At 34.3% G+C, this 11768-nt stretch overlaps 2 protein-coding genes across 2 annotated transcripts; both read right to left on the bottom strand.

Moving 5' to 3' along the window:
• Window positions 1–4570: 4570 nt before the first annotated feature.
• Window positions 4571–5440, bottom strand: LOC106303328 (glutathione S-transferase T2-like). The gene has a single exon (XM_013739629.1). The coding sequence runs from the start codon at window positions 5438–5440 to the stop codon at window positions 4571–4573; it is 870 nt and encodes a 289-aa protein (XP_013595083.1).
• Window positions 5441–9285: 3845 nt separating this feature from the next.
• On the bottom strand, window positions 9286–10675 carry LOC106304862 (fe(2+) transport protein 2-like). The gene is made up of 3 exons (XM_013741250.1): window positions 10009–10675; window positions 9761–9910; window positions 9286–9673 (listed from the first exon to the last, which is right to left on the bottom strand). Exons 1-3 carry the CDS (start codon window positions 10594–10596, stop codon window positions 9368–9370), a joined length of 1044 nt encoding a protein of 347 aa, XP_013596704.1. The 5' UTR covers window positions 10597–10675; the 3' UTR covers window positions 9286–9367.
• Between the last annotated feature and the right edge of the window lie 1093 nt (window positions 10676–11768).

Below are 11768 nucleotides of genomic sequence, written 5' to 3'. Positions count from 1 at the left end.
AAATAACCATATTATCCGATTCGGTCCAGGTCTTTTGAATACAATTAGTTATACTACGACACATTTAAAACATATAACTCTAATTACGAAAAAAAAATATCGGTGTATAAAAATGTAAAAATCAATACCCGCACGGGTGCACGGATCAATCTCTAGTTTATAATTAAAGAAATGACTGATTTATGTACAATTTTCATGTAATATTAGGACTGTTTCGAATAACTATGACATGAAAAAGTCAAAACAAAAGATTAAACCAATGAAGTTAGAGCATTTTCAATATATCACACCTTTTTTTACTTCAAATAACTCTTAAATGGAGTTGAGTTTACTTAAACCCTATTCCTTTTCATAGTAGAAATAGAATAATGAACAAAAATAATCATTACTTCATTTATGAAGTAATTCTATCTTTCACTCCAGAAAATAGAATTGATCATTTTTTACTTCAAATTTTATTTTGGCGTATGACATAGAGTTGGAAATTCTCTTATACTAGCTTATAGCCAAAGAAAAAAAGGCAAACAAGCCAATAAGATAGCTGGAAAGTTATTGCAAACTTTAACATGTATATAAGTCTCAGACGGCACAAGACATCATTGGCAGAATAGATCGCACAATCAGTGCCGTGCGAAGGTCCACATGGGCTTGAAGCAGATATAAAAATGAGGTTCTTTATAATTTTTTTTTTGATAAAAATGTAATATATATTTGAAATAATAATAAAAATTAAAAAGAAAATCTGAACAATAAGACATCATTTTTTTTCCAAAGAAACTGTTTCACCAAATTTTCATAATTTAGACTCCTAATTAGTTCTCTTAATATAGATATGATTGCTAAACATTCAACTATTTTGTGACATAATTAATCGTACATTATCTTTAATTTGGATATATTATTTTAGCAGGGGCGATTGAAGTTGGAACGTCAACGTGACTTTATAGATTTTCCTTTTTTTATTTTGGAAACTTGACAATAAAACAAAAGAATATAGCTTTTATGTAAAAGCATCGAAAAGCAACTTGAGAGATTTGAACTCTGGATGATAAAGAATAGTATTGACTAAAACAACTATGCTACACAAGAATTTTGGAAATTGGGGGCCCTAAAACGTATATATATTTTTGGGGTTTAAGACAAAAACCTTTTTGATTACACATGAAGCACGCTTCTGCGCACAATGCGAAACCGACTATTTTCACTCTTCCAGCCTTGGACAAGTGATTCAGTGATTCTCACTCTTCTTGAATTCTATTCAGTTACATGCCTTCTTTTCTTTGAATTATTTCTCAATGGTAATTGTGTTCCTTTTTTCTTTTGGTTTAAAGTGTCTTTGCCCTAATTAACACATCTTTATGTCTGTAAAATGTTTTAACTTCTAACGGAGACACAATCAACACTCGAAAAAGCCTATACGATGAAAAATTGAATCTATTTTGTATTAGTTTTATACTGATTAGATTGATTGTCATGAAAGTAAGCATGAAATCCGCTAACTCTTCGTTCCGAGTCGGCAAGAGAGCAAAGGAAAATAAATTTATTTATATTATCCTGTAATACTGGTCATTCTCATACCGAGTATGTATCTAATTAATAAAGTCATGCCTCCTTATATGAAAACTTCGGAAAATTTCTGTTTTCGAATTTTTGTGTCACAGGATGAATAAAGAAATCAAATTTGGGTTTATAATATCGTTTAACTGTCGCTTTAGTTTCCACGTTTTCATATGGTTGGACGAGCACGAAGCACTACGTGCCAAACTCATATACACTCCACCAACGTGACAAAATCCCTATATCTCGTTTCGGAAACTGTTAAATAAATTAATGTAAAGATTTCAAAATTTGGCAAGTATATTAATTTTTGACTAGTTTAGTAAGAAATATAGTGTATATTTAGATGAATCAATATATTTCTTTAAAATTTTTAATAATTATTATAGTGTGATACATAACATAACTCATATGTTTTTTTTTAACTGGACAAAACTCATATGTTATACTGTTCTCAATTAATATATAAGGAAAAGTATATAATTTTACACAAGATAATGCTAAAACTATATTAAGTCGCTGTAACATCGTGTTCAAAATTCATTTACATATCCTTGAAATGAATAGTACAAGATGATAAAAGAATGAAATGGTTCAGTTCGTCTCTAGAGATTCAAAATTTACGAATATTCCAGTTGGCATAACTTATATAGTCTTTTTTCTCGAGCGTCTATTCTTCAGTCATTCCATTTACCGTTCTCTGAAAAAAAAAATGAAGTGGAATGAACTACATATATGCAATTTTATTAATTACTATGTATTTTTATTAAATCCATTATTGTAATTTATATGGTACAATGGATATATTTGGTAAAAAGGACAAGCTCAAATATGTACAAAGTAATCCGATAAATATATAAATAGATGATTCTCGTGTATCCAATCTGACGGAATATGGTTAGAGACTTAGAGGTCATTTTAAAGAAATTTAAGAGCAACATTATTGGTAGGACTTTTTTTTTGAGTCCTTAGTTTATTTTATTATGTTTTTATGTTAAGAGACAAAACTTAACTCAAAAGTATAGATTATTGGTAGGACTTTTGTTGCCTCTTAGTAAATTAATTGTTTATTTTAATGAGTAATGATATATAAAATATAAGTTTTAAATAAAACATATAACATTAAAATTGAAGACATAATAAAATTACAAAGTTGCAACAAAAAAAATACAAAAAAAGAAAATTACAAACTTAATAAATAAAAGCAAACACACATTTTATTCAATTCATAGAAACTTACAAATTATATGTTATTTGAAAGATGTCCAAATTTAGCTCATATATTTTCAATCAAATCATTTTTTAATTGTTGATGGGCTTGTCTATTCCGAACGCTCGTTCGACGATCAATTGTATTGCCGAGATTTGTAGGCATATTGACGGAAAATGTATCATCCACATCTTCTCCTTGTTGAAATTCAAAAACGACATACTGAGTGAATGATGATCGTTCATCTTCGACAATCATATTATGGAGTATGATACATGCTCTCATAATATTTTCTATTTTGTCTTTATCCCATAACTTAGATGGATTTTTGACAACGGAAAATCTAGCTTGAAAGACTCCAAAGGCACGTTCAACATCTTTTCGAACAGCTTCTTGGATTTTAGCAAATAATGAATTTTTCTCATCTTGTAATAGTTTGATAGATTGAATAAAAGTCGCTCATTTCGGATAAATACCATCTGTGAGATAATAACCCAAATGGTACTCCATTCCGTTGACATAGAAGTTTACTTGTGGCGCATTTCCGTTAATATTGTCATCAAAAACAGGTGATCGATCAAGAATATTAAGATCGTTCATAGTACCTGGAGCTCCAAAAAACGCGTGCCATATCCAGAGGTCATATGAAACTACCGCCTCCAACACAATTGTTGGTTTTCCTGTTCCTCGTGAATACATTCCTTTCCAAGCGGTCATGCAATTCTTCCACTCCCAATGCATACAGTCGATGCTTCCAATCATCCCTGGAAATCCACGTTCTTCTCTGATATGGAGTAGTCTTTCCAGATCCTCCGGTGTGGGACGTCTTATGTATTCATCGCCAAACAAGCCGATTATTCCGGCGGTAAAATTATGCAAACATTTTCGAGCTGTTGTTTCAGCAAGTCGGACATATTCGTCAACTGTATCAGCTCCTCCACCATATGCCAATTGTTGAATTGATGCAGTACATTTTTTGTAGGGGTGATAGACTAGACCGTCCGGTTGCATCTTCTGTTGGTTGAAAATACGGTACTTCTGTGGAGAGACGATGCACAATACGCAGGAACAATGATTTGTTCATTCGAAACCGTCGCCGGAATAACTTGGGAGTGTATGTTGGAGTATCGCTAAAGTAATCATTCCAGAGCTTCTGGTGGCCTTCTTCCCGTTTTTTTTCGCTCTTTTGGTTCTGGAATAAGATCAGGGTTTTCAAAATAATCATCAAATATGGAATCAAATTCATCATCATCATCTTTGTGGTAATGATAATGCCATTAGAAGACATTTTTAAAAAAAAAGAGAAGATATGATGAAAGTGAGGAGAAGATGTCTAAAAATGTTTTACGATGTCTTATACTTATAGGCTAAAAAAGTGTATCTTGTGATACTAGCTTGTGACACTATATTTTGTTTTCATTACTCGTGAGGACATCTTGTGACACTATATTTTGTTTTCATTGGTCACGAGCACACATGCTCAAGAGCACACTTGTATTCTCATGTAACTTTGTTAAGTTTTGCAGAGAAACAATTTTTTTTTAATCTCCAAGACCAATGGTCACGGGCACACAGTGAAGACATCTTATGACACATTTTTGGAGGCAAGTGCAATCCAATTGTCATACATTTTTGTAGATCATGATCGTGAATCATGTTTTCATGAATGTGTAGTTTACAAAGAGATCATTTATAATTATAGCCATAATACGATAAGAGTTCATTTATAAATAAAGTCATAAGTCATTACGAGTCATTACAAAGAGTTCTCAAAAATACTGGGCGAGTAGCTAATTCTCAGAATTACTGGGCGAGTAGCTTATTCTTGACAACTTCTTCAGCCTCACTTAGTGGTTCTTTCTTGGCTAGGAGTGTGTCTAGTATGGCAAGCTTTGACAGTTTCTCCTTCATCATGAGATCCTCCTTCTTCATTTCCCAAATGCTCGTATACTCAGCAAGAGACTTCCCTTGAGCATTATTCCTTTTAGCTTTTGCAGCCTTGATACCTTCAGGACGGATCTCATGATCACCAACAGTGGTGCTTGAAGTTTGTGAACATGTCTCTCCAGCTTTTCGCTTTGAACTCCCACTAGGTTTAGAAGTGTTAAGGCTAAGCCATTTCTGCTCATACCTCAACACACACCACGCATGTTCAAGATTAAATTTCGTGTTGTGATCAGAGTAGAAGATGTCATGAGCCACCTTGAGAACATCATTGTCATTCTGACCAGAACTGATCTGTCTCTCTGCTGCCGCATATGCACCACATAATTTGATGGTGAAGTCATTAATTTTGTGCCACCTCTGCTTACAATGGAGATGCTCTCTTGGTTCACCACTCTCTCTAGCATGATGACTTGCTGCATAATATTCACCTACTCGTTTCCAGAAGGTCCCTGATTTTTGTTCATTTCCAACAACAACATCCTTAGATGTATTTAGCCACGCACTTATTAGGACCTCGTCATCAGCTGGAGTCCATTTCCTTCTCTCCCTACAGGCCACTGGTGTGTCTTCACGTACATCTGGAGCGTCGGTTTGTTGTGAACTGAAAGGAGGGATTTCTGAGGCTCCAAAGTTTAAAGTAGAAGGATAACTTTCATAAGGAAAGTTCTGACTGTTAAGAAGGCCTACATAACTACGAGACTGACTATATGGATTCCTTGAATCCATATTGATTAGAACAGAGAGAGGAGTATAGAAGAGAAACCGTAGATAAACCGGAGATATATGATACAATGAGGGATGGTTGGGGTTTAATAGGTGAAACTTGAAGAAGCAATAAGTAAGAATAATAAAGACATAACCATAAACTACCAACGTCTAATCAAGAGTTATTACACATTGCACAACCAAAAAGCTATCAAGTAATTAAATTATAAGAGGATTTGGTTTCAAACAAACTAGACTCCAATGACAAAGAACTAACTATAAACATCTCTTCATTCCGACTTGTCAATTTAGTTCACTAACCTTCAATTAAGTTAAAAAACGATTTCGTTCGAAACCAACTACAAGAACAAACGTACTAAACAATATACTTTTTTCGCAAAAAGGTTACATATGGTATGAGAACACACCATAAAACTCGAATGAGTGAATCACCATGCATACGTCGTTTTCTAACAAATCTTGTATTCTACCAATCATTTGAAAAATAATGCTATGAGAACACACCATAAATCACCGAGTTACAAAACGAATACTGAGTTACCAGAAATGATAAACCCTATAAACACTGAACTTCTAAACACGAATTCTCAAATCTACAAAGATAACCAAAACACCAAAATCATAAACCTATATGGTGACAATCCATCGAAGATCAATTGTACTCATCAAGAAAAGGAATATAAAAATTGCTTCATCTCTGAAATCCCTAAATCTACTCTAATTTTCAATTAGATTTACTCAAACACCAAGCATAGAATCAGAAACAGATCGGTGAACAATCACAAACAAGAAGCATGCAATCAAATCGTCACAATATAAATTTCCAATCAAACCCAGATACGGAGGACTTATTTTCGACAAATAATTCCTATAAATCTCAAAACGGAGGACAGAGGAGGAACACATACCCTGTTTTGATTGGATTCGGCGGAGAAGGGTTCGATGACAAGAGAGATCGGTGTGGATTGAACGACCAGATGACCGTCTGTTTGAAATCGCCGACCAAAGAGAGAGAATAGAGAGACGATGAGAATGAAGTCGATACCATAAACTTTACTTTCCCGTATCCCATTCGGTAAACCTGTCGCCTTACGCCACATGCCCCTTAAGGACATGTTCGAAAAGTTCTTAATTAACCGACGACTCTTTTGTTTTTCCATAATTTTGATTTAAATTTTGGGTGATTATTACTAAGCAACTTCGTTAAGAAGTGCCGATAATGTTGGTAAGACATACAATTTTATGTGCTTTAGTTTGTTATTAATGAGTTTATGCTATTTTAGAGTACACTATCCGTGGCCCTATATGTTGTTTGTTAACGTAGGTAGTTGTCATGAATACTATGTAATTTAATAAATTAATTTTAAGCCAATGAAAGTTCCATTAAATAACCAGACTTACCTTATAGTTTTTCGAAAATCCTCTATGACACGAGAATCGAGACAACTCTGAAATCATCGTTTCTTGACGCCGGTGGGATCTCAAACCGCCGGCGTCAAGCCTCCCTCACTCTTGGTTATTCTACTCTTCGTTTCTTCTACGTTTCCTCTGTGTTTGTCGTCTCTTTGGCCACCGCCGTAACTTCTGTCGACGTTTCTTCTCGGAGAATGGTTATCGTCGAAAGGTACAGCATTTGGCTGCTCTTTTACGGGTTTGGTGTCACCAGATCCGACCGTTCTTGGGGGGTTCCCCTGTCATCCTCTTCCACCGCATCCTTCATCTTTCGCAAACGCCGTGTCTCAACATATCCTCCTACCACTAACGCCAAGCTTCCCACCGGCGAATATCAACCCCATTTTGGGGAGAGAATCGTTCGTCGCTACGGATCTGGTTTTTACCGGTCAGATCTGCCACCAACTCCACGTATCGCAAGCCATAGTCTTTCGTTGAAGCAGTCCCGTGGTGAAAGCTTTAACCCTAGATGACCTCTTCCACGGTTCTTGACCCCGTATCCACCGGACAGGAGGACGGAACCGGCGCTCCTCCCTTCCCTGGACTCAGCTCGGCCATCCGCACATCGTTGCTCTCACATCGCCGTTCGTCTGTTTCACCGGAGCGTCATCTCAATCCTCTACGCTGAGGTGGGCCAACAAAGGTTGGTTATGGGTTTCATAAGCCCATCAGTTTTTAATTATAACATTCTCAGTCCAGTTTCACAGCCCACTAAGAAGTGGGGGATCTTGGTCTATTTGGCCATTTTTCTGGAAATTTTTGGTGGGTTCACCAAGGTTTTTACGGAAACGAATTTGCACTCATTGGATCATTTCATAACTTTTCATTTACCGGTGGGCTCACCGGGACCATCATTATCATCATTTGCTTTCTTTTTAAGGAGTGATCTCCCTCCAATTCTATGGAGGTGTTTATCCATATCTATAACCGTCTTGCAATTTTGTGGAGCGGTCTGTTCGGGGCCTGAAGATGCAGCGGGATTCGTTTCGACGAGTTTCCGAGGTGCGGATTGGATGTTAACGTCACAATTTAAGGTGACTATCTCTCTGCTATCTGACCATGTCGGGAAGGCTACACTGACGCATTCAAGCACCATCTTGAGTTCGCTGTCATCTTCTTCTTTTGAAGATCTATCCTTGTTATCTTATGTTGTTGTAGTTGATGTTTTCAATCAAAGAGGATGGACAATTCCCTGTATCTTTTGTAATCAAGCAAGTTGAAGTTAATGAAAAAGTTGTGTTTCAAAAAAAAAAAAAAATTTTAAGCCAATGTAATTCTAATGTGAGATATAGCATTAATCCGTATAGCTTTGATATCCATGGCACTGTAGTCTCAGAATTCAGACCTAAGTTATAACTACCACTGATAATTAATCAGCAAACCCCAATAATATCCAAAGAAGCATAAATCCCAGATTCTTAAAAATAAATTTACAAGGTCATAAGTAATTATTACTAGATTCTTATCCGTGTTACGCAGATTATATTTTGATTATTTAATTTGAATTTTTATATTTTGATTACTTTAAATTATTTGAATTTTCAATATATTTTATAATCAAAGAAAACTATATTTTAATTAAGTTTTATTCAAAATATTGAAAATTTATGATAAATAATATATTAAACATATCATTTTATTTTTATTATATATAAAAAAAATATTTTTATATATAATATTTGTGAACATAAAGTGAAAAAATATTTTAAAATGTTAAATATATTAATTCTACACATGAAAAATAAACTAATACAAATTGCAAAAATCTATTATAGATGTTGATGAATTCAATCATCCACATATGAATGAAGATGAGGTATGGGTAAATTTGTTTTATGGGAAACAATGCATCCGTTACAGCGTGGAGAAGAAATTAATTATCATTTAGTTTTTTTTTAACTTGGTTATTTTTTAGAGTTACTTCCACAGATTCAAACATGAGATAATGAGGAGAAGAAAACATTGAAACTTGTAAAGAGAAACTGTATAAACTCTGTAAATGTCTGAATAATTGATAAGTATGTCGTATTAGTTAAATTTGGTTAATGTTTTTCAAAGGAATTATAGTTTAATTTTACCAAAAGAAGTACAGTCAACGATTCAAATACGAAGTTAGTTCTGTGAATAGGTCCAAATAGAAGAATCAAATTTAAGAATATACTTTTTTTTAAACAGAAGTTATATTGTATAAGCTATAATAAGGAATGTTATAATTACTCTAAAGAATTGTGAATATGTCCAAATTTAAACGAAAATATTTTTAAGTAGATAAAAAGTAGAACTCTAAATTAATAGAGTGGATTTCAAACTCTTACAATGCCATATTGCCATGTCAATAATCAATATGTCAATATACAAATAAAATTATGGAATAAAATTAAAAACTACACCCTCAAATGTACAAAGGCGAATCATTTTCACCTTGAATGTATATAATGAATCAAATAATTGATTAATTATGTTGATAAGAGTGTTTTAAGCCCACTTGGCGACGACAGACATTACGGCGCAGCCGAGCAAAGCGGCCGCGAAGCACTTGGTCTGAAGCTTGATGCTACCTTGGAGCATTGATCCCATGAACTCGGTAGCCAGAAGGTCGACGAGGGCCATGTAGATGAGCATTCCGGCCGAGCAAGCATTTAACAGCCCAATCGTTATCAACGCCGTTGGACTGTTATCTCTATAGATACTTGACAATGCGATCCCAAGAAAGATACCACTAGGTGTTGTTCCAGCGAAAAAGAATGCCATCAAGAACTTCTTCACATTTCTAAAATCTGCCTGTTTCACATAAATTTTGTACATATATATGAAGATAAATCTCTAACTAATAATTTGAGATAAGAGAATATGAAGGTATATTTGTACCTGGAGGATGCAGCCACCGAGACCTATGCCTTCGAACAGGTGATGGAAGCAAAGAGCTATTATGAGTCCTTTAATGGTGCATGCATCATTAGTTGCTCCTAGAGATAGTCCAATGACCATGGAATGAAATAAAATCCCAAGCTCCAATACCTATCCATGAATTTCATAATTTGGTTCAAGATATATATATCCAAGTATTATTTTATTTAAAATGTAACGTCGTTCAAATTATTTTCATTTACACTAACCATAGCAATGACACGATACCGTAGAAGTTGTGGATCAGAAGATCCATTATCTTTAGTTGCTAGCACAACACCATAACCGTGGCTAGTGTGAGTCGCCTTCTCTTGATCAACGCCATACTCTTCAGGCTCTTGCCCGACTGTGTTTTTGACGGTATAAAGGCTGGTGGTAACGGAGTCAATGGCTAGAGTGACTAGACCGGACACCATAGCGAAAAATCCCGCAAAAGGAAACTTATGCCACGGATCATCATTAAGACATTTTGATGACAACATCTCGAAAGAGTCAGGCAAAACGTGCATGAAACCAGTTCCTAGGATGATTCCGGAAGAAAAACACTTCAAGATCATGAAACCGTTGCCGTCAGGATGGATGAAAGAAATGTAACGGCTGAAAAGAGGAGTCATTACACCTATCAAACTTGTCGTGAGGATAGCTACAATGGCTACGATTTTGAGTGGCAAAGCCTTAGATTTACTGATGCACGGATTCTCCAAGCCGATGTCGCAATCTTTCGGGGCGGTTGAGATCGCCGGAGATACGGTGAATGTGAATATGATGAGGAGAATGTAGACGAGTTTGGTAGCCATTAGAATATAGTATATGATGTTTGATGAAATCAATGTTTTGTCTTTTGGTTAGTTTATATAGGCATATCTGCCGGCCTATTATCGGTGCTGGTATGGGAAGTCACTGATAAATAATGGGCTAAATCAATAGAAGAAAAAAAAGATTACACTAGCTAGAGAATCAAATTCCTGATTTTTTGACAGTGTGTGAACATTGTTAGATACAAAAGGTTTTGAATTGTATTTCACGTTATCTTATTCTTGTTTAATCGGGTGGAGGGTGTGGATCATGCCGAAACCATACACGTAGTTTAGTACTCTTATAAGGGGAAAATGTCTTGTGTTATACATCGTCAAAATAAAATATACACACATTGCTAAGTTAAAAAAAATATTAACAAAATATAATATAATAATAATAAAAAAAATAAAAAACTTTGATTAGCCCATCTATTGATGTTGGCCATATTGCTTATTTGCTTTATCTACAGGCCTATATAGTGTGTTTCTTTCAGGGTACTCAGAATAATTGCACTTGCCAACAAATGTGAAACATGTACATAGAATGTGTATTTTTTTTTTTGAACTTAACATAGAATGTGTATTTCTGATAAGAATAACACACTAACCGATCACACCGGTTATTTTGTCAGTGTGTTACTACTAACTGAACTCGACAATGCCAATGTGTGATGATATTTGCCAAATAGTGGAATACTAGGTGATAATCCGCGCCCTGCGCGGAATGAGTGATTAAAAGAGATTATTACTTTTAATATATAGATATTATAAAGTAAAAATATATAGTCACAAATATTAGATATAAAAAAAATTGAACGAAATTATGCGGATTTATATACCGTAATTGGTTAGGTGTAATTGAAGTATATTATATGGAAATAAATCTTTAAGCGTAAGCAAATATTCAAATAAATTTATTATAAGTTTAAGATAAAACAACACATAGGAATATAATTATTACTTTCATAATAAAAATTATGATAATATGAAACGAAACATAGGTAATAGAATAATAAAATACAAAAACAACAAATTATAAAGAAACAAATAAAAAAACTGATAAAACCACAACTAATGTGAAAAATGTCTTTAGAACTCTAGGTTTGAATCCTAGAAAGAGAAATAACAAAGAACTCAAGGCTACGTATTTATATACGTTAAATTAATCTTCT

Source organism: Brassica oleracea, chromosome C7 (assembly GCF_000695525.1).
Source record: "Brassica oleracea var. oleracea cultivar TO1000 chromosome C7, BOL, whole genome shotgun sequence".
In the NCBI taxonomy this organism is placed as follows: Eukaryota; Viridiplantae; Streptophyta; class Magnoliopsida; order Brassicales; family Brassicaceae; genus Brassica; species Brassica oleracea.
Note: the sequence above shows the minus strand (reverse complement) of the source record. Positions and strands in the feature narration are given on the sequence as shown.